This window comes from Cetorhinus maximus, chromosome 9 (assembly GCF_964194155.1).
Source record: "Cetorhinus maximus chromosome 9, sCetMax3.hap1.1, whole genome shotgun sequence".
Classification (NCBI taxonomy): domain Eukaryota; kingdom Metazoa; phylum Chordata; class Chondrichthyes; order Lamniformes; family Cetorhinidae; genus Cetorhinus; species Cetorhinus maximus.
In genome coordinates this window covers 112,647,381-112,671,130 of record NC_135887.1, presented here as the reverse complement: position 1 = coordinate 112,671,130, position 23,750 = coordinate 112,647,381, and the positions used below count along the sequence as shown (strand labels likewise).

At 42.5% G+C, this 23,750-nt stretch overlaps 2 protein-coding genes across 4 annotated transcripts in view; one reads left to right on the top strand and one right to left on the bottom strand.

Moving 5' to 3' along the window:
- Positions 1–2,325, bottom strand: part of bmal1a (basic helix-loop-helix ARNT like 1a) — a 56,215-nt gene extending 53,890 nt beyond the window's left edge. Inside the window, exon 1 of one of the 2 annotated variants that reach the window (XM_078549381.1) lies at positions 2,176–2,325. The gene's annotated coding sequence lies outside the window, so the exon portion shown is untranslated. The remainder of the gene's footprint in view (positions 1–2,175) is intronic. The other variant, XM_078549382.1, reaches the window with a different exon arrangement.
- Positions 2,326–15,783: 13,458 nt separating this feature from the next.
- Positions 15,784–23,750, top strand: part of LOC144684941 (TBC1 domain family member whacked) — a 166,244-nt gene continuing 158,277 nt past the window's right edge. For both annotated transcript variants that reach the window (XR_013577591.1, XM_078549380.1), the window contains exon 1: positions 15,784–15,922. Coding sequence is in view for 1 of the 2 variants with exons in the window: in XM_078549380.1 (XP_078405506.1) it covers positions 15,807–15,922 (116 nt within the window). In the remaining variant the exon portion in view is untranslated. The remainder of the gene's footprint in view (positions 15,923–23,750) is intronic.

Genomic DNA, 23,750 nt, shown 5'->3' with positions numbered 1-23,750 from the left:
AAAAAGTTAATGAATGACACCCAGCATTAATTAGTCATCTCCATGGGGATTGGATGAGGGTAGCATTCTTGTTTTACGATTTCACAGGAGAATTCAAGCCCATAATCCAGACTGACACCCCAGTGCAGTACTGAGGTAGTGCTGCACCGTCAGAGTCACTTCACTGTTACTCTCTTTTGATAAGACGTTAAACCAAGGGGCCCATCTGCGCTCTCAGATGGATGCAAAAGATTCTACGGCCACTATTATTGGAAGGGAGGCGGGAATTCCGCTGTTCTGGCCAACATTTAGCCTTCAACCAACCGTAAAATAGTGTATCTGTTTGTTTAACTAGTGCTGTTTTAGGGACTTTGCTGTTTACAAATTGCCTACTGCATTTCCCTACAATATATTAGTGAATAACTTTCAAAGGTCATTCCCTCAGTCCTGCACTGGATGTCAGTTTGGATTATTTGCTCAAATTCTCCAGTGAAGCATGAATCCTGAAGAGAATCCCACCCACTGAGCCATGGCTATGAAGTGCTGAGGCTTACTGAAGTTATGAAGTCAATTACAAATGCACAAGTGCTAATACAGGTATTAACAGCAAAGTTGCACCTCATATAAGATGAGCCATATTCAAGTATTTAAAATAATAACGCATTTTCACCCAAAGCATTCACATTAAACCATGCAAGGGGGGATATTAAGACAGGTGACCAAAAGCTTAGTCAAACAGGTCAAATTTAAAGAGCATTTTAAAAGGAGGGAAGCAAGGTAGAGAGAGAGGTGCAGAGTTTATGAACAAACTTCCAGAGCTTAAGGCCCAGGCAGCTGAAGTCACAGTATTTTACAATGCATTAAATGAATTACTAATCAGAAGATTACACATTATGCAAAAAAGATTAAGATAGCGTACAAAACATAGATAATGAGTGCAGCTCTATGGAGTTCCAACATACAAATTAAAGCATGTGCCAATTTCCACAGCTATCTGTAAGTTTTCACATTTCTTAAAATTGAACAAGTTCACAAACGTGTTGTAAAAATGATTTTCACAATAGAATGAACATTTACCACATCAACAGGTCACAAAGGATCTAGACCCCAAACACTAACCTGTCCTTTTCTTTTTAACTGATGGACTAGTTTGTCCAGCATTGCTGGCTTAGTTTTAATTTTGTCAAATAAATATATATATATATATACTTTAAATCACACCAATCCAAAAAGCCTCCTTGATCTGCAACAACTGCATTTATGCAGCATCTTTAATGAAGTAAAAAGTTTCAAAGCGCATCACAGGAGCATTAAAAAACGAAATTTACATAAGGCAATAAAGACAGAAAGGGCTGTAAAAACTCAGCAGGTCTGGGCAGCGTCTGTGAAGAGAGAAAAACATAGTTAACGTTTCTAGTCCAATAGGAGTCTTCTTCGGACTGTTCCAGAGAAGAGTCATATTGATCTCAACATTAACTCATTATCTATCCACAGATGCTGTCAGACCTGCTGAGTTTTTACAGCTCTGTTTTTATTTCAGGTTGCCAACATCTGCAGTATTTTGCTTTTATTTCCCAAAACGATATTAGGTCAGGTGACCAAAAGGAACATCTTAAAGGTGCTGAGAGAAGCAAAGAGATTTGGGGAGGGAATGCAGAATTTAGGGCCTAGGTAACTGAGGGTGAGGCTGGTGAAGGCGAAGTGAGTGGAGAAGCATGCAAGATGTCAGAATTCAAGGAGAGCAGAGACCTCAATCTTCAAAACCCTGAACTGATGACTACCAGATCAATCTCACAAACACACACACAGTACAATACCAGATACTGGGAAGAAGTCTACAGCACAAAAACAGGGCATTTGCATAAAGTGGATTCTGACTGATGCAGTGCAGGCTGAAAGTTGTTTACTGTTACAAAGGCAGACAGGAGGAAATGGCTCATCTGTCAAGCCAGGAAAGGAAAAGCACAAACTTTAACCATTTCTTTTTGCTCAGATTTTTTTTCTTTTCAACTTATAGCAATGGTGCAAATGCAGGAGGGTTGCGTGTAATGCCGGGGGGAGGTAAGGGTTCAGTGGCTCTGGTTCCAGGTGAGTGCAAACTGAATTAACCTGTGGAGGGAGACAGAGAGAAAGGGGGGGTTTAAAGTCGTTCCCCCCCAATACTTGCAGCCTGAAGTGCAGCACTGACTTACTTACCTTGCACGGAAGAGTGCCGGCAGGTATTCCCGCCCGCAGGTGTACTGCCTTGTCGCTGGCTTCAAAGCGCCGCTCCCGGCCGCCACCGATACAATGTCGCAACCCAGGTTCCACTGACCTACTTCCAGCCGCTGACGTAACCGCTGACCTGGATCCACACGAGTCCCACCCCCCTCCTGTCAATCACTACCCCGGCAGACCAATCGCCGCACTGCCCTACTCCGTCGCGCTGCGCCAATGGGGAGCGACATTTCTATCCCGACTGGGCACGCGCCTCGGCTCTCGGCGCCGGCTCGGTTCGCGCGCCTATCAGAAGACGGCATTCTCCCCGCCCCAGAGGAGCCTGCCAAGGAACCAATGGGCGGTTCGGTTCCATTGCCAGCTGGTTTAGAGCCAAACGGAGCCAGGCTTTCATTGACGGCTGTGTTCTGGACGGGCGGGGCGAGAAGGGTGACCAATCTGAGCTTCCCTTCCAGCGCGGCTCGGAACGGACCAATCCTTCCACTGCTTTGGTAAATCGGCGCTTCGGCAGCGTTTAAGCCGCCCAATCGGATCCCGACGTTGCAGGTTGGTTCAAAGGCGGCGGCGGCAGCGGCAGCGGGGTTGCTAGAGCAACGGGCTGTAAACCCAGCGGAGTCAGAGGCGGCAGACAGGCAGCAGGGAGGTAGGCCTCCCGTCGCGGGGGGGCGATCAAATGGGATGATGTTTAACCCGGGTTTGGGGAAGAGAAGCGGTTCAAGGGGCTTTGTGAGAGAGGAGGCTCGGATGGCCGTATCCATGAGCTAAACCATGGGGGCAAGGTCAGGGTGGTTAGGGGGAAGGTCTGGAAAAAAAGGTTCGGGTGCACATTTAAGCTACTTTTAAGGGGACTGGGGCGGTGGATACAGACCCAGTCGCAGTTTCTAAAGAGGAATTAGGTCGCTGCTTGAAGGAGCAAAACTCGCAGGGGAATGAGCAGGAGCGTGGGACTAACTCTCGGGAATGACCCGAGGCAGACTCAATGGGCCGAATGCCCTCCTTCTGTGCTGTACTGTTCTGTAATTCTATACGCAAAAGAATTACTGGAAATGCATAATCTTTCAGGTCTGGGATCAATCCAGAAAGATCCAAGATGCTGGTCCTCTTGTCACCTGGAAAAGAAAAGACTTAAGGGTGACCCTCAGAAATCTTTAATAGTTTGATAGGATAGGGTGGTTGCACTTGCAAACAAGCCTACAAGATTGTCATTAATAAATCCAATAAAGAATTCCAGAGAAACTTCAAGTGAAACTTGCTACCAGATAGGTGTTGTTGTAAGCACTGTAGATCAAAGCTTAATATTACAAAAAGATATTGACAGATGTGAAGTCATCACCTTTGGACCTAAAAAAAAGGATCGAACAGGTTACTTCCTAAATGGTGAATGGCTGAAAATAGTTAAGATCCAACTAGACTTGGGATTCCAGCTACAGCGATCCTAAAAATGTCATGAGCAGCTACAGAAAATTATCAAAAAGGCAAATGGAATTCTGCCCTCTAAAGGACTAGAATACAACGGCATAGAAGTTATGCTTCAGCTATCCAAAGCCCCAACGAGACCACACCTGGGATACTGTGAGCAGCTCTGGGCACTACACCTTAAGAAGGATATATTGTTTTTGGAGGGAGTGCTGTGTAAATTTACTAGAATTATATCTGGACTCCAAGGTTCAAATCCCATTCCAGGGCCTGAGCACAAAAATCAAGGCTGACACTCCTGTACTGCACTGTTGGAGGTGTCATCTTTCAGATGAGATGTTAAACTGAAGGCAATATTTATGCCTCAATCAACATCACAAAAAAAGTATCAGGTCATTATCATTCTACTGTTTGTTGGCCTTGGTAAGTAGGAACTGGTGAGTAAATTAGAAAAGTGTAAAATTTTTAAAGTTCCTATATTTGGATTTAATTGTGAAGCGCTAGGAATAAGGGAAATTTAAGGGCCAATATAATAAAGTAATATAAATAACGCAAAGTAGAATAAAATTCACGTAAGGGAAGTAGAGTTAAGACATGGCAGAACAGCTCAGTCAAGTGGAATGTGTGTCCTGTAAAATGTGTGAAGTCATGGACATTACCAGTGTCCTGGATGACCACATGTGCAGGAAGTGCTGTTAGCTGCAGAAACTTGAGCTCCGGGTTTCAGAGTTCGAGTGGCGGCTGGAGTCACTGTGGCACGTCTGCGAGGCTGAGAGTTACATGGATAGCACATTCAGAGAGGTGGTCACACCGCAGCTTAAGGGCCTGGAGACAGAGAGGGAACAGGTGACTACCAGGCAGTCCAAAAGAAGTAGGCAGGTAGCGCAGGAGTCCCCTGAGGTCCCGCTCACCAATCGGTTTTCCATTTTGGAAGCTGGTGAGGGCGCTGGTTCCTCCAAGGAGTGCAGTCAGAGCCATGTTTGTGGTACCACGAGCGGCTCGGCTGTACAAGAGGGGAGAAAGGAAGAGTTATAGGGGATTCATTGGTTAGGGGAGCAGACCGGTGTTTCTGTGTCCGTAGACATGACTCCAGGATGGTGTGTTGCCTCCCTGGTGCCAGGGTCAAGGATGTCACAGAGCGGCTGCAGGACATTCTTCTGGAGGAGGGTGATCAGCCAGAGATCGTGGTCCACATTAGTACCAATGACTTAGGTAGGAAAGGGAATGTGGTCCAACAATCAGAATTTAGGGAGCTAGGTAGAAAATTAGCAAGCAGGACCTCTAATGTAGTAATCTCCGGATTGCTCCCAGTGCTACATGCCAGTGAGTACAGAAATAGGAAGATAAGGCAGATGAATGCGTGGCTGGAAAGATGATGCAAGAGGGAGGGCTTTAGATTTCTGGGACTGGGTCTGGGGGAGATGGCACCTGTCAAGCTGGACAGGTTGCACATGAACAGAGTTGGGACTGAGTTCCTCGTGGGGTGTTTTGCTAGTGCTGTTGGGAGGACTTTAAATTAACTCAACAGGGGCGTGAGAACTGAGAGAAAATATTAGAGAGGAATACCAGGGTGCACAAAATACTGGGAGAGACAGATAGCACTAGCATAGAGAATAGTAAGTTAATAGGTAAAGTTGGGGTAAGGGAGAAAGTAACAAAATCTAAATCAGGGTTACTATGCATATATGTGAATGCATGGAGTATTGTAAATAAGATTGGGGAGTTAAAGTTGCAGATTGTCTTGTGGAAATATGATGTGGCGATAACAGAGACCTGGCTCAAGGAAGGGCAGAACTGGGTGTTAAATATTCCCGGGTGCAAGGTGTTCAGAAGAAATAGGAAAGGAGGAGGGGTGGCAATATTGTTTAAGGAGAGCATTGCAGTGCTGGAGAAAGAGGATATCCCAGAGGGCTCAAGGACAGAATCAATTTGGCTAGAGCAAAGGAACAAAAAAGGTGCAATTACATTGCTGGGTGTAGCCTATAGCCTGCCAAATAGTGAGAAGGATGTAGAAGAACAAATCTGCAGGGAAATTACAGAGAGATGCAGGCATCATAGAGTAGTTATAATGAAGGACTTTAATTACCTAAATGTAGACTGGGACAGTGGTAGTGTAAAGGGCAGAGAGGAAAAAGTTCCTAGATTGTGTTCAGGGCCTGAACACAAGTAGATCAAGTGTCAGTTGGGATACAGTAATCATTGTATTGTACGTTTTAGGATGATGATAGAGCAGGATGATAGGCAATCCAGTAAAAATAATTAACTGGACAATAGCTGACTTTGATGGGGCAAGAACAGAGCTGGGCCAAATAGACTGGAATGAAAGATTGGTGGGAAAAACTGTAGCTGAACAATGGGCTACCTTCAAAAGAAGAATTGGTTCGGGGACAGTAAAGGTATATTCTACCGAAAGGGAAAGGTAGGACAAACAACTCCAGAGCTCCTTGGATGAAAAAGACTGAAATTAAGATAAAGAAGAAAAAGTGCGCTTATGACAGATGTCAGGTAGAAAATACAATCGAGAACCAAGAGGAATACAGAAAGTCCAGAGGGGAGATGAAAAAGCATGTTAGAGAAGCGAAGCGGGATTATGAGAAAAGACAGGCAGCCAACGTAAAGGGGAATCCCAGTCTTCTATAGGCATATAAATAGTAAAAAGGTGGTAAAAGGAGGAGTAGGGCCGATTAGGGATCTAAAAGGGAATTTACAAATGGACGAAGGGGCCATGGCTGAGGTATTAAATGAATACTTTGCATCTGTCTTTACCAAGGAGGTAGATGCTACCCAGACCATGGTGACAGATGAGGAAACTCTGTCACTAGAAGGGTTCAAAATTGATAAGGAGGAAGTGTTGAATAAACTGTCAGTACTTAAAGCTTAAACAAAAACAGAATTACCTGGGAAAACTCAGCAAGTCTGGCAGCATCGGCGGAGAAGAAATCAGTTAACGTTTCGAGCCTTCATGGCCCTTCAGCAGAACCGAAGGGCCATGAAGGCTCGAAACATTAACTGATTTCTTCTCCGCCGATGCTGCCAGACTTGCTGAGTTTTTCCAGGTAATTCTGTTTTTGTTTTGGATTTCCAGCATCCGCAGTAGCTTTTAGCTTTTTGTTTTTAGTACTTAAAGCTTACAAGGCACCAGCACCGGATGAGATGCATTCAAGGATAATGAAGGAAGTGAGAATAGAAATTGCAGGGGCACTGGCCATAATTTTTCAGTCTTCCCTAGACTCAGGTGGTGCCAGAGGACTGGAGAATTGCAAACATTACGCCCTTGTTCAAAAAAGGTTGTAAGGATAAGTCTGGCAATTACAGACCAGTCAGTTTAACTTCAGTGGTGGGCAAGATTCTAGAAGCAATTATTTGGGGTGGAATCCCAGTCACATGGAAAAATATGGGTTGATAAGGAAGAGCCAGCATGGATTTCTAAAGGGGAAATTGTGTTTAACTAACTTGCTGGAATTTTTTGAAGAGGTAATGGAAAAGGTCAATGAGGGTAATGCTGTTGATGTGATGTTAATGACTTGGATTCAGGTATAGAAGGTACTATAGCTAAATTTGGAGATGACACCAGAATAGGTGGGAAAGTAAGCTATAATGAAGAAATAAGAAGTTTACAAATGGATATGGACAGGTTAGGTGAATTGGCCAAAATTTGGCAGATGGAGTTTAACGTGGATAAGTGTGAGGCTATCCATTTTGGTCGGAAGAATAAAAAGGCAACTTATTATTTAAATGGAGAGAAACTTCAGAATGCTTCAGTGCAAAAGGATCTGGGTGTCCTCATGCATGATTCGCTGAAAGCTTGTATACTGCTACAGCAGGTAATAAGGAAAGCAAATGGAATTTTGGCATTTATTGCTAAAGGAATGGAGTATAAAAATAGGGAAGTGTTGTTGCAATAGTACAAGGCATTGGTAAGACCGCACCTGGAGTACTGTGCATAGTTTTGGTCCCCTTACTTGAGGAAGGATGTAGTTGCATTGGAGGCGGTTCAGAGGAGATTCACTTGATTGATTCCAGAGATGCGGGGCTTGTCTTATGAGGAGAGATTGAGCAGTTTAGGCCTATACTCGCTAGAGTTTAGAAGGATGAGAGGAGATCTAATTGAGGTATATAAGATGCTAAAGGGGATAGACAAAGTAGACGTGGAGCGGATGTTTCCCCTTGTGGGGCATTCTAGAATGAAAGGCCATAGTTTTGAGCTAAGGGGTGGTAGATTTAAATCAGAGATGAGGAGGAATTACTTTTCTCAAAGGGTCGTGAATCTGTGGAATTCACTACCTCAGAGTGCAGTGGATGCTGGGACACTGAATAAATTTAAGGAGGAGATAGTCAGATTTTTAATTAGTAATGAGTTGAAAAGTTATGGGGAGAGGGCAGGAAATTGGAGTTGAGGCCGAAATGAGATCAGCCATGATCATATTGAATGGCGGGACAGGCTCGAGGGGCTGAATTGCTTACTCCTGCTCCTAGTTCTTATGTTCTTATGTTATGTGTAGATGGGCTTTGAAAAGGCATTTGACACAGTAACACACAACCGACTTGTGAGGAAAGTTATTGCTCATGGAATAAAAAGGACAGTAGCAACATGGATGCAAAATTGGCTGAAAAATAGGAAGCAGAGAGTAATGGTCAATGGATATTTTTCGGGCTGGAGGAAGATTTGTAGTGGATTTCCCCAGGGATCAGTATTGGGACCCTTGCTGTTCCTGATATATATTAATGATCTAGATTTTGGTGTACAGGGGACAATTTCAAAGTTTGCGGATGATACAAAGCTGGGGAGTGTTGTGAACTGCGAGCAGGATGGTGTGGAATTTCAAGCGGACATAGGCAAGTTGGAGGAGTGGGCAGATAGGTGGCAGATGAAGTTCAATGCGGAGAAGTGTGAGGTGATGCATTTTGGTAGTAAGAACATGGACAGACAATATAAAATAAGGGGTGAAATTTTGTAGTGGGTTCAGGAGCAGAAAGACTTGGGTGTATTTGTGAATAAATCATTCAAGGTGGCAGGACAGGTGGAGAGAGCAGTTAATAAAGCATATAGTATCCTGGGTTTCATTAATAGTGGCATAGAGTACAAGAGCAAGGAGGTTATGCTGAATTTATATAAGACACTCGTTAGACTGCAGCTGAAATATTGTGTACAGTTCTGGGCACCATACTATTGGAAGGATGTGAATACATTGGAGAGAGTGCAAAAGAGGTTTACAAGAATGGTTCCAGGGATGAGAAACTTCAGCTATAAGGATAGATTGGAGAGGTTGGGACTGTTCTCCTTGGAGACAAGGAGGCTGAGAGGAGATTTGATAGTGATGTTCAAAATCATGAGGGGGCTGGATGGAGTAGATAGGGAGAAGCTGTTCCCACTTATAAAAGGATCAAGAACGAGGGGGCATAGATTTAAAGTGATTTACAAAAGAAGTAAGTGTGACGTGGGAAAAAACGTTTTCACAAAACGAGTGGCTTGGGTCTGGAATGCACTGCCTGGAAGTGTGGTGGAGGCAGGCTCAATTGAGGCATTCAAGAGGGCATTAGATGATTATTTGAACAGAAACAATGTGCAAGGGCATGGGAAAAAGGTACTTGGTCATAATGCTCATTTGGAGAACTGGTGCAGACATGATGGGCCAAATGGCCTCCTTCTGTACCGTTAAGATTCTGTGATTTTGTGAATGCACTGTCTGAGACTGGTGGTGGCAGTTTCAATTATGGCTTTCCAAAGCGAATTAGATAACTATCTGAAGAGAAAAGACTTGCAGGGCTACAGGGAAAAGGCAGCACAGGACTAGCTGAGTTGATCTTGCGGAGAGCCGGCACGGTCACGACAGGTCGAATGGTCACCTGTGCTGTGACCATTCTATAATTTTATGACCTACAGGATGCTCTCAAACCAAGTGAAGTCACCCTTTCATATCTCTCTTACCTATGTTGGCTGTGAAGCACCTTGGAACACCATGAGATTGTGAAAGGTGCAATATAAATGCATGTTCTTTCTTGACTGATTCTATAGCTCTTGCCTCCAGTACATTCCTCGGATACCATTCCAGGATTTACTCACTCTTTGTGTAACTAACTGCTTCTATACACAAGTCTTTAACAATACCTCATCTTTCGATTGGAAATATTACAACCTTCAACATCGATTTCCACAACTTCAGGTCATAATCATTGCTCACATTATTCCAGGCAGCAGGAACTAGTAATGATTCTGCTGTTGCCATTTACACTGATCTAGACACTTCTGTTTCATGTCCCATTACCACCACCTTTAATCTTGTACCATCATTTCTATTGTCATTTAATCAATATTACCTTCCACATTATCACAGACATTCCCCTTTGTTCATTCCTCTTCTGCACCCTTTCTTTGCCTCTGTATTTGTAGAAAGCCTATTACATCTTTAACATTTTCTAGTTTAGAGAAAATATCACAGATCTGAAACATGGGCTTTATTTCTCCCTCACTCTTTTCTCTCTTTCTGTCCACAGATGCTGCCTAACCTGCTCAGTGCTTCCAGCATTTTCTGTTTTTATTTCAGTCTTTAACTTGCATTTTAAAAGCTTGTTCTCATGTCCTGCAATCATTACTTAGGATTAACGATTTCTACTCTAATGTAGTATATTTAATACCTCTGTGAGGTCCTCACTCATTCAATTGTTTTGAAGATTTTTGAGCATCTACCATTTGATTTATGAAAGCCTGGAGTATGTCCTAGATTTTCTACTGATTCTTAGTACAAATTAGCTCATAATAGTTTAGTACAGTCTAATTAATATGTCAGCACTAACATTTTTGTGGAAATTGCAGTCCCTGTAGTAACATGAGTATATCATTCAAATAGACTATGGCTGATCTGTACTTCAACTTAATTTCCTACTTTTGCTCCATATCTCTTGATATTCTTTCCTAACAAAAAACTACCAATCTTGGTCTTGAAAACTTCAATTGTCCCAGCATCCACCACCTTTGGGTGAGAGAAATCCAAGTTCAACTTCTAATTTCCTTGCAATGATTATGTTTGCATGATTTCTACACTGTTGCATTACGTCAGAAGAGGGACAATTTTGTGATTTTTACAGTATCAGGAAATGCAAGTGTCATTTGTGAATATTCTGTATCAATATCGTGGTCTGCTTTCTAATAAAGTATTTCACTCTAAATATTTCAGACGCTGGATCACTTACTGCACAATGCCAGCATTTCTTCTTTTACATTACCATTTAAAAAAAACGTAAGAAGCGCACAAGAAATATACAGGTCCCTTAGTACAAAATGTCTGCCACAGCAACTACGACAACAATAACTTGTCTTTCTTTACCAGCTGAAATGTAGTAAAACATGTCAAGGTTTTTCACATTTATCAAACAAAAATTCTCACTAAGCCACATTAGCAGATATTAGGACAAATGACCATAACCTTGGCCAAAGAGGTAAATTTTAAGGTGTGTCCTTAAAGTAGGAGAGAGAGGTGGCGCGGATAAGAGGTTTAGGGAGGGAATTCCAAAGCTTGGGGTCTCAGTAGCTGAAGGCACAGCCACCAATGGTGAAGGAAGAACTTGGGATACACAAAGGTCATGCTTTAATTAATCCTGACTGAAGTTGAGAGCTGTGGTAATCTGAGGTGTAATACACCTTTAAGAGAATGTGAGCAGATTGACCACATGACTAAGACCCAATAGCTGTGTAGTGTGAACTACAATGTTAAGGTTAGTCAAGAGTAGGGTCTGGTTGGAGAAGCACACATGTTGGTGCTCTGTTGTTTGTGTAAATAAATAGTATGTGCTTCATTTCATATTGGTATCTGCGTCTGCAGTATATCGTAATCAACTCACCTGCCGACAGATAAGCGTGCAACCGGTTTGCGAGCTAAGCAACCCCATAATAAAATACAACAAGTGGCGACGAGGCAAAACATGACCAGTTGATGACACCAAGGAAAGCTGCGAAAATTCAGCTGTAGTGAACCAGCCGTGCCTTGCAAGCCAATTGTAAGTGCATTACAATTGTAAGCCCTCACCATAGTCATTGAAGCTATCGCCCTCCAGTATGCCACAGTTTGGCCACATCGAACTGTTTGTTCAGACCTCCGATGACTGGTCACATTATATTGAATGCTTCACCTTTTTCTTTTTGGCCAACAACATATTGGGGGAGAAGAGGAAGGTGATTGTCATATCGACCTGTGGCAGTAAAACACACGGCCTAATTCGTAGTTTATCAGCACCCAACCCCCCAGATTCTAAGAGCTTTGATGAGTTGGTGAATCTAGTGAAAGGCCACTTTCAACTGAAACCCTCGGTAACAATGCAGCAGTTTAAATTAAATTCGAGATGTTGCGCCCCTGGAGAGACATTCGCTTGCTATGTAGCAGCCTTAAAACAATTGACAGAGCACTGTGAGTTTGGGACATTGATTAATGACATGTTAAGAGACCGATTAGTCTGTGGGATTAACGAAGACACCATTCAAAAAAGGTTGTTGTCAGAAACAAATTTAGACTTCAGCAAGGCACTGGAGTCGGCGCTCACAATGGAAAGCAGAGTCAGGGATTCGGAAGAAATCAAGGGAGCACAAAATGGTACAATTCTTTACGTCGGGAGGGAGGCACTGGCTAACGATGGCGCGAAAGTGCAGTGCTCCTTGGAAAGGCAGGAAACAGGTGCCACTAACAGACCAGCAAAAGGCAATGGCTTAACGGATAAAAACCACAATAATAGCAGAATTGGAACCAGACAGCCTACAAAAGCGACAATTTAAAAGAACCGAGTGTTTCTACTGCAATCACAATGGGCACATTATGCAATATTGTGAAGAAAGATTGAGGCCAAATTTCAAAAAAGGCAGAAGTCGTGAAATTTATATAATGGAGGAGCCAGAAGAAACAGTCAGATATTTACTCGCTACACAATTTAAAAATGGGTAAAACAGAGCCAATCTACATGACAGTAGAAATCAACAGAAAACCTATTTGAATGGAGGTGGATAGAGGCGCATCCATGACAGTCATAGGGGAACACACGTTTAAGTATCTGAATGGAGGAGACCAATCACTAAAGCTGGAAAACTCAGATGCCAGACTAAAGACATTTATTGGTGAAAACATACGAGTAAAAGGTATATGCTAGGTTCCAGTACAATATGGAAGCCAGTCTGCTAATTTACCCCTCATGGTGATAGCTGGCAGAGGACCGAGTCTCCTCAGAAGAAACTAGTTAAGAGAGATCTATCTTGAGAAATTATTGAGATCTCAATCAGATGCAGGAAATGTTGCTGTTTGGAAAATGGAACATGTAAAGACTCAACAAAAGGAACTCATAGAGCTTCAGGACAGAGTTCGAGTTGAAGTCAGTAACCTCCAAAAAGAAAACCTGCTGAAGGACTTTTGCATATTGCAAAATTCCCTCAGATCCCATTTGTACCACTAAAAAGGTATGAGGAAGAAAGGAAAGAATTCTCCATATCTCTGGCTGAGAGGAAGAATCAATTAGCTGAGAAAACACAACAATGCTAACAATTAACAAATATAAAAAATGAAAGAACTGAAGAACTAACTACGTGGAAGCCTTAAAAATAGAGACCACTGAGTTTTGAAAGCAGCTGACAGATGAGGAAATGCTGGAAGACTCAACCACCGAATTCACTCAAGTTGAGCTCGTACCCAAGCCTAGTCTGGCCAATAGGAAAATTGAAGAGGAAGCCGAGATGAAAGTCAGCACTGCCAAGAAGAAAACCCATCAAAAGAAGACACGTAGGAAGAAAAAACAAAATTTACTAACAAGGCCCCAAACATTTTTTTACACAACAGGAAGCTGATCATTTCATGTCGCTTTTAGCCTTGCCCAACATCCTAATCCTCAGAACTTGCCTGACAGTTGCCTTTCATATTGTTGAACTAGGAGGGGAGGGGCAGCAGGAGTGCATGCGATGGGGCCCAAAAGAGTGTGAAAACATTCTCGTTGGAGTCTGCACCACAGATAGAAGGAACTCCTCTTGCTTTGGAAGTACCTGTAGAACCCGTTCAGACTGAAAGAGGCAAACTTACAGGTTCCTACAAGGGAGCCTAGTGGACAGATAACTCCTGAGGGGGAGGCCCCAGATAAACCATCGGAAGTCGTAGAACTATGATGGTCGACATGTTTGAAAAAGCCTCCTGAGAGACTGAATTTGTAAATAGTTAATATATTGTACTTTCAAGTAAAGGGAGGGGGATGTGGTAATCTGAGGTGTAATACACCTTTAAGAGAATGTGAGCAGATTGACCACATGACTAAGACCCAATAGCTGTGTAGTGTGATCTACCATGTTAAGGTTAGTCTAGAGTAGGATCTGGTTGGAGAAGCACACAGTATGTTAGTGCTCTGTTGTTTGTGTAAATAAATAGCATGTGCTTCATTTCATATTGGTCTCTGCGTCTGCAGTATATTGTAATCAACTCACCTGCCAACAGATAAACGTGCAACCGATTTGCGAGCAAAGCGACCCCATAGTAAAGCATAACAAGAGCTTAGCTGTTTTATCTCATTCCAGTGATTCGTACATCATCAATAAACTGGCAGCTGAGAGAGGTGAATCTTTGAGATAGTAGTTGAACATGCCAACGGTTTAGTAATAGAAAACTTCACAATTGTTAGCAATGAGTTAGGCTCTTGCAATTCTTCCCCTCAATTTTTGCTATTAGGTGCAGTGACATGAGTGAGTTGTATTCCCAATCTATTCCATTTAGAGAAGCGATGAGTGTAATCTGGGAAAGGGATAATAAATTGAAGGGGAATTCACACTGGGTCAAACATGTGAATCTCCCAGAAGCTGCTTACAGACTGGCAGCTGTCAGGAACACACTGTCTACCTTACTGGGAAGACGAAAGGCAGGGGATGGAGTAAAACATAACACAAATCAATGGATACATACTTGAAAGTGAAAAAGTTGCCAGGATACAGGAAAGATGAGTGAGGAGTTGGCGCAAACAATATGTCCTCCTGTGGCTGTGTGCACAAACTACGTAATGTACTGCAACAAGTTAGTAGGATTACTTTGATAGCACCTCCCTCTTGGCAGCTTCTACCATTGGGAAGAACAGCAGCAATGTTGTGGGGCCACTATTGCCTTCGAGTGATATCAGATCCCAACTATGACATTATCAACCATTCTTGCATTGTCACTGGGTGAGCAACCTGGGACTTCCTACGAAACAGCATTGTGGGAGCACCTTCATTACATGGACTACAGCGATCAAGAAGGTGGCCCACCACCTTCTACTCAAAGGGCAATGGGGAGAGGCAATAATTGCAGAATTTGTCACATCCCAAGAACAATGTTTAAAAAAATACAAAGTTATTAAATATTTAGCCACTAATGATAGAGAAGATATCTGTCCAGATGCTTACCAGATAAATCACAAGCAGTCCAGTCCCAATTACAAGCATCCTCAAGATTGTAATTATATCATATGTCATTGCAGAGCAAGATATATTTCATTAATCACAGTCGAAATTATAAGCAGAAAATATTTTTATATAATGTGAATCTAAATAAATATATCCATTTCAAAGCTTAAAGTTAAAGAAAGCCGCTGCTGATGTTACATTATAATTGTGATGTCATTACAGTGGAAATGCCTTGCACCAATTGATAAATATGAGAGATTAAAATATATTTATAGCATCTCCACTGATAAAACGCTACCTAACATTACCGAAGATTTGGAGATGTCCTGTGTGTGTAGCACGTAAGGAGCGCATGGATTGACTTTTCTACTCCCCACGAGCTGCTTCCAGGAGACTAGCCCCATGACGACAAACTGCTGCAAGAACATTGGCAAACGTTTGACAAGGAAAAAAAGCATTTGGGAAACAAAAGAAAAAGTGTTGGAAGCAATGTTTTGAAAAGAATTTACTGCACTTCTTTCAGTCAGAGTGGCAAAGGCCGAGCCGCACTCTGATTGGTTAGAAGTCTCGGCTAATCGCCGGTCGACAGCGGCGGAAGCTGTTATTGGTCGGGCAGCCGCGGCCAGTCGCACGTTTTGACCAATCCGGGGGGGGAAGCGGGGCGTGGCTCGGAGCGCGGCGCAAGATTCGAAAGTGCTTTTTATTTGACTGGAGGAAGCGGCTTGGAGAGGAGTTTTGTCACTCCTGCCTGGAGGGAGGGAAGGAAGGGGTAGGAAATTAACAACCCAGCTTCCGACCAAACATGAGCAGCTGCCCGATCGAGAAGTCTTGCGTGCTGGGCTTCGACCAGTTTGGCTTCGCGGTATTTCGGAAGCAGTGCGACAAGTGGAAGCAGGAACATCGCAGTCATGAGTACAGGCAAGTCGCCAGCTCCTTCCTGAAAACCACCCATTCAGTGACCCAGCCCAAAGCTAATCAAAAAGCCCAGCTCGAATCCAACTTGTACCATCGAAAATACAGGAAACTGCAGCAACGTTTGAACCAACTCTGCAGTTAGTTCTATAATAATTGATGATGGGCGAGGGGTTGGACAGGTGCACCTGTCGCAGGAAGGCTGCTGGTGTCCGACCGAGAGTCGCATTGGCAGCTGAATGCCCTGGGGAGGGGTTTTATTGTTGTTTAAGGATTGGACCAGTGGGCTGGTATAGTCAGCTGCTCAATTCGCAACTGTCACTATTGTACAGTGTATTCGACAGTTTCATTCAAAGTGTTCCAGTGAGCAACCGTACGATTTGCTAATCTCTAACCGCGAAAAGGCAAGGGAGGCTGAGGCGAAGTGCTAGTTTATCGAGTGGTGTTGCAACTGTTGAAATTGATTTCAATATGTTACTTCTCATTTCTGGAAGGAGCGTTCTGGTGAGGGTGAGTGAGAGAGAGAGAGAGAGAGAGAGGGGCGGGGGGGTCATACAAATTATGGCCACTTTTCTGCAGATGCCAAACTTCTTACTGGCTTGCAGTTATTGTTAGATGCAACTTGAATCTGAACTCAGCAGTTGAGCTCACTCTGCCTGCCTGGCAAGGGAATTCCCTCATTTCAGTGTCGCCAGATTTAGACTGCACGTTTTATATTTGGTGAGAAATTCAAACTGTTTTACGCTGACCCTAAGCATTTTAGTTTTAACACTAAGCTTTCTAGTTTTAGCCCTAAATTTGTCCATCAGTAATTTTAACTTCAGTGGAAGATGGGCCCCAACTCGAGAGAGAAACTATTTCTGCTGGTTGGAGTGCCTAGGACTGGGGAAATAGTCTAAAAATTAGAACTAGTCCTTTCAGGAGGGAGATTAGGAAACACTTGTTCAGGCAAAGGATGGTAGAATTTTGGAATTCTCTTCAGCAAATGGCAATTGATTCTTGATAAATTGTGATTCTTGATTAAAAACTGAGATTGATAGATTTTTGTTAACCAAAGCTATTAAGGGTAATGGGGAAAAGGCAGGTTTATAGAGTTGGCTTACAGATCAGCTGTGGTCTCGGTAAATGGCGGAACAGGTTTGAAGGCTTCCTGTTTCTGTGTTCTTAGATATGGCATAACATTTTATAAAACAGCAGAATTACCATTGACAAATTCTCAAAATTTGGTGAATCTTATTATCATATGCCTGAGTTCAAAAGCCTGAGTAAAATGAACAGAATACAGTGCAAGTATTCAGGGGAAAGCATTGATTTTATTCTAAATTCCTTCTTTAAATCCCTCTGGATTTAATGACTGGAGGGATTATTTCACAATCACCATGAGCTAAAATCAAGAATGGTGTTTGTTCTGTACAATGTCTCTGTGGCTAATATAAACCAAATGAGGGTGAAATTGTTCCTTGTCAGTAATGCTAAATGCACTGGCCTTTTACACATTGCCAGACCTTTTATTTTGTCAATGCAAAAGGAAATTGTGAGGAAAGAAGTGTAAAGCAGGCTGACAATTTGTTATCACCTGTTTCTACACTGCATCAGGAACTAATTTTGCCTATCTATTGGCCATGGTTTAGTGATAATCTCACCATCTACAGAAGGGCCCACTGCAGAGACTTGAGCCCATTACCCAGGTTGACATTCCCAGTGTCAGAGCTGAGGGAGCGTTGCACAGTTAGAAGTGCTGTCTTTCAGTTGAAACCAAGGCCCTGTCCATTCTCCCTTGGGTGGATCCCATGATGCTATTTTGGAGAAGGGCAGAGGAGTTCTCCCTGATGTCATCAACCAACAGATTATCTGGTCATTTCTCCTATTGCACTTTGTAAGTGTTTTATGTCTGTAAATTGGCTGCCTGCTTTCCTTGCATTACAACAGTGACCATACTTCAAAGTGCTTCATTGGCTGTAATTTGCTTTGGGATGTTATGAAGTTGTGAAGGGCACTGTAGAAATGGAAGTCCTTCTCTCGCTCCCGCTCTCACTCCCTTTCTTGACTAGGTAAATAAGATTAGAGAATTAAATGTGTGGCTCAAAGATTGATTTGGGAGAAATCAATTTTCGATTCATGGGGCATTGGCACCAGTACTGGGAATGTCTTCACTTAAACCGTGCTGGGGCCAATGTTCTGGCGAGTTGTATAACTAGGGAAGTATGGAGGATTTTAAACTAATTAGTGGGGATGATGGATCAAGTTTGGCAAGATGTAGTAAAGACAAGGGAAAGAGAGCAAGGTAGCAATAAGGGAAACGATGATCAGAGCATGGTAGGAGGGGACAGTGTACAAACTTAAGAGTGCACTGGCAGATAAGACTAGAGGTTACAAAAATAGTAAAAAGACAGAACTAAAGGCTCTGTATCTGAATGCATGTAGTGCTCATAATAAAACAGATGAATTGACAGCACAAGTAGAAATAAATATGTATGACCTGATAGCCAATAGAGAGACATGGCTGCAAGATGACAAAGACTGGGACCTGAATATTCTAGGGTACATGACATTTAGGAAGGACAGGAAGCTAGGAAAAGATGGAGGGGTAGTTTTGTTAATTAAGGATGACTTTGGTACGCAGAGACAGATTACCTTAATTCTGGTGATCAAGATGTAGAATCAGTTTGGGTTGGGATGAGAAATAGTAGAAAGGAAAAGAAGTGGGCTATACAGGAAGAAATAATGGGAGCTTGTGAGAAAGCTACAGCGATAGTCATGGGTGATTTCAATCTACATATAAATTGGACAAATCTGATTGGCAAAGGTTGCCTACATGATGAGTTCATAGTATTTTCAAGACAGTTTCTTCAAGCAGCACATTCTAGAGATAACCAAACTTTATTGCCTTAATTGCCCTTGTTCGGGGGGCATTTAAGACCTTGGGTCTGGAGTTACATGTAGGCCAGACCAGGCAAGGACAGTAGATTTCCTTCCCTAAAAGGCATTAGTGAACCAGATGAGTTTTTACGACAATCGGCAATTGTTTTGTGGTCATCATCAGACTTTCAATTCTGGATTTTTATTGAATTCAAATTTCACCATATGCCATGGTGGGATTCGAACCAGGGTCCCCAGAGCATTGCCTTGGGTCTCTGGAATGTCGGTCTAGTGACAATACCACTACGCCACCACCTCCCTTTAAGACCTGTTAATGTGCCATGAGGACAGAGCTGACTAAAGTGAACTGGGAAATTAGTTTAAGGGAAAGGTCAGGAGAAATGAAGTGGCACACGTTTGAGGAGATATTTCAGAATACTCAAAAGATACATTCTAGTGAGAAAGAAAGGCTTCGGGGAAGATGCACCATCTGTGGCTGACTAAGGAAGTTAAAGATTGTATCAAATTGAAAGAAAAAGAATATAACTCTACAAAGATGAGTGGCAGGTCAGAAGATTAGACAGAATATAAAGAACAGCAAAGCATGACTAAAAGATTAACGGGGGGAAATTAGAATATGAGAGACAACTAGCTAGAAATATAAAAACAGATAGTAAGCGCTTCTACAGGCATTTCAAAAGGAAAACAGTAAGTAAAGTGAGCATTGGTCCTCTAGAGAGAGTGTTTGGGGAATTAATAATGGAAAATAAGGAAATGGCATATAAATTGAACAGGTATTGTGTCTGTACTCACTGTAGAGGATACAAATAACAACCTAGAAATAAATATGAATCAAGAGGTGAAAGAGAGTGAGGAACTTAAAACAATTGCAATCACCAGGGAAGGGGCTGAGAAAATGATTAGAACTGAAGGCTGACAAGTCCCCAGAACCTGTTAGACTTCATCCTAGAGTCTTAAAAGAAATGGCTGCTGAGATAGAAGATGCATTGGTTTGAATTTTCCAAAATTCCCTAGATTCTGGAAAGGTCCTATCAGATTGGAAAATAGTGAATGGGCTTCTCCTAATCAAGAAAGGAGGGAGACAGAAAGCAGGAAACTACAGGCCAGTAAGCTTACCATCTGTCAGAGGGAAAGTGCTGGAATCAATTATTAAGAAGGCTATTGTCGGGCATTTAGAAAATCTCAATGCAATTAGGCAGACTTAACATGGTTTTGTGAAAGGGAAAACGTTTGACTAATTTATTGGAGTTCTTTGAGGAAGTAACAAGCAGTGTGGATAAAGGGAAACCTGTGGATGCGCTGCACTTGATTTCCAGAAGGCATTTGACAAGGTGCCACATCAAAGTTTATTCTGCAAAAGAAGAGTTCATGGTGTAGGGGATAACATATTAGCATGAATAGAGGATTGATTAGCTAACAAAAAAGAGAGTAGGCATAGGTTGGCAAGATGTGACGAGTGGAGTGCCACAGGGATCAGTGGTGGGGTCTCAACTATTTACAATTTATATCAATGGCTTGGATGAAGGGACGAATGTATGGTTGCTAAATTTGCTGATGACACAAAGATAGGTAGGAAAGTAAGTTGTGAAGAGGATATAAGGCATCTTCAAGGGATATAGATAGGTTAAGTAAGTAGGCAAAAATTTGGCAGATGGAGTATAATGTGGGAACATGTGAACTTGCCCACTTTGGCAGGAAGAATAGAAAAGCAGCATCTTATTTAAATGGAGAGAGATTGCAGAGTCTGAGGTACAGAGGGATGTGGGTGTCCTGGTACATGTTAGAATCCTATCTCTCAAGACTGAAGTTTTCTTTTACAAAATGGAAGAATTTGGCATGATCTGGACATGTGGATGCTAACCTGGGATTTTTTTTAAAAAAGAAAGTCATAAATTCACCTTGGAACTGTCAACTGCTGGCCTCTTCCAAGAAATCACCTGACTTATATGGTACTTCAGGAGGAAGTTTTTGTGTTGAACTGCAAAGCTCTTTAATTAAACTGGGAGATGAAAAGGCAATCACATGGGAGGGAGGGAAAAAACTGAAGTTGTGAACCTAATTGTTTTGAAGGCAGTTTTCTTGACCAAGCTGAGGAAGGAAGGCTACTTTGACTAGCTCCCTCTCTCTACCTTACCTATAATTGTTTGTGGCTATCAACCTGTAGCCAGACACCCCTCATCTGAGTATAACCAGTCTGCATTTGGACCTGCCAAGCTGAAACCAGTGGAGAGAACTTCCAGGCATCCACCAGGACTAGCAGCCCATCTTCACATAAGAGAACTCCAGGTCAACAGTGTCAAGACCCTGCAGACCTTATCCTTTATTTTATAACGCCCATCTCTACAGAAAGACTCTATCTGTTTGTCCTTTGTTTGTCTGTGTGTGTGCGCACACACGTTTGTGCGCTGGGGAAATTCTCTGGGAAGAGATAGTTATACTTTCCGATTACAATTGTGTTAGCCAGTACTTGCAACTTGTTAAAAGAAGTTTTGTTTTAAAATAAATTAATCATTCTGAGTTTTTGAAAGAAGTATGGTCAGAGTCTCATTTCTTCTGGGTACAGAGGTATAGGTACACAATTGGCCATTTTGGTGAGAAAATTAAGTATTTAAATTAATGGTATGGCCTGCAGAGTAGTGGGGCTTGATAATTTGTGCACTCCTCCCATATCGGTTGTAACATAAACTGGGGACTCTTGCAGGATTTGAAACACAGACAGTGGGTGATTGGACACAGAATATTAATTGGTAAGGGATGAATGGACGGAGACCAGGTTTCTTATACATTGGTAAACTAAAATAGTGTTGGAAGTTGCTAAGATTTTTTTACACGTGGAAAACGTAACCCCAACTGGTTTACAGAAATTAACCAAGAGTAAGTTGATGGAATTGGAGGATAAGCTGGAGTTAGAATTACCCAAAGGGGTAAGGAAAGCGGACATAGGCAATAGCTGAGCATTTGAAACTGGAAGTGATACCAGAGAGACCATATCCTCCAGGGGGTGAGTCATTTGAGTTAGCTAAGACCCAGTTGCAAATGAAGCAACTTGAACATGAAAAGGAAATTAAACTTGAATTGGAGGCAAAAGAAAGAGAGAGAACATTTAGGAAGCTGGAACTAGAATTTCAGGCAAGGGAGAAGGATAAAGATAGAGAGGCAAAGGAAAGAGAGAAGGAACGAGAAAGGGAATATTGGCTTAAAAGGCTGGACCTTAAAAAAGAGGTCTCCGACGCTGTGGAAGGTTCTGATGATGATAAAACCTTCAACCCAAAGCCCAGTGAGGAGATGTTTAAATTTGTGCTGGCTCTTCTGAAGTTTGAGGAAAGGGATATAGAAGCATTCTTTATTTTGTTTGAGAAGATGGCTAAGCAAATGACGTGACCAAATGAAACCTGGACATTGCTTTTATAGTCTAGGTTGGCAGATAGGGTTCATGAGGTTTATGCTTCACTTTCAGAAGAGGTTTCTGTGGATTATGATGCAGTAAAAAAGGCTATTTTTAGTGCAACAAAAACAGCAAATGAGGATGGAGGAGAGAGTTCAAGGTCTGAAGATGTTGAACTCCATGTTAAGTCCAGAAGGCTGTAAAGTGCCTAATCGGAAGATGGACTGCTGTTCCTCCAGTTTGCGTTGGGCTTCACTGGAACATTGCAGCAGGCCAAGGACGAACATGTGTGCATGAGAGCAGGGTGGTGTGTTGAAATGGCAAGCGACAGGGAGGCCTGGGTCATGCTTGCGGACAGACTGGAGGTGTTCCGCAAAGCGGTCACCCAGTCTGCGTTTGGTCTCCCTGATTTGGAGGAGACCACATTGGGAGCTCTTCCACATTCAGCCCCTTTTTCTAACCCCCTTTTTTCTACATTCATTTTTATTTTTTATCCACTTTTTATTTTTATTCATTTATCTGTGTTTTTATCCCTTTTTTAAATCCCTTTTTCTATCCCTACCACTGCCCCCTCCCCCCCACCTCATCTCCTACAGGGCCATCTGTTACTTGTTCCATGTTGTTCTTTCACACAATGCCACCCTTGTTATGCTGCTTTAACATTCTGCTTTCTTACCTTTATGCCACTATAAGCACCTTTTTTAGCACTAGCCACTAACATTAACACTCCCTTTGGTTCATAACATCTTTGTCAACCTCTCCTTTGTCTCCACCTATCACTGGCCTTCTATCCAGCTCCACCTGCCCCACTCCCCTTAAACAGTATAAATTTAATCACATTTCCACTTCTTTTCACCTCTGAAGAAGGGTCATATGGACTCAAAACATTAACTCTGTTTCTCTCTCCACAGATGCTGCCAGATCTGCTGAGTTTTTTCCAGCGTTTTCTGTTTTTGTTTGATTTCCAGCATCTGCAATATTTTGCTTTTATCTTACTCTTTTTAGTGCATAGGAGTTAGCTCTTGAGGCATACAGGCAGAAATTTCAGAATGTGAGGAAACAGCCTGGACAGAACTATATTGAGTTCGAGAGGGTAAAGTAGAGTAAATTTGACAGTTGGATACAGACATTAAAAATAGAGACAACGTATGAAGCTCTTAGAGAAATAATTCTCTTGGAAGAATTTAAACATTCCCTTCCACCAGTAGTTCGAACCCATGTTGAAGACCAGAGGGTTAAAGCAGCTAGACAGGGAGTGGGTGGTGGCTGACGATTATGAGCTTGTCCATAAATCTAAACCCTTTTTCCGCCATCCCCATAAACCTGAGAAGGATGGAAGGTGGGAAAGTGAAAGGAAGGCAAGTAGCCAGGGAAGAGAAGGGACAGCTGGGAAGCTCCTCAGGCCAGAAAGGAAGGTGTTGAGGGTGGAAGTGATATTCCAAAGCCTAAGTGTTTCTATTGCAACAAGATGGGACATGTTCGTGCTGATTGCTGGAAGTTGCACGGGAAATCTATGAGACTTATTGGGGTAGGTAAGCGTGATTCAGGAAAAGGAGCCCTGACCAAAAG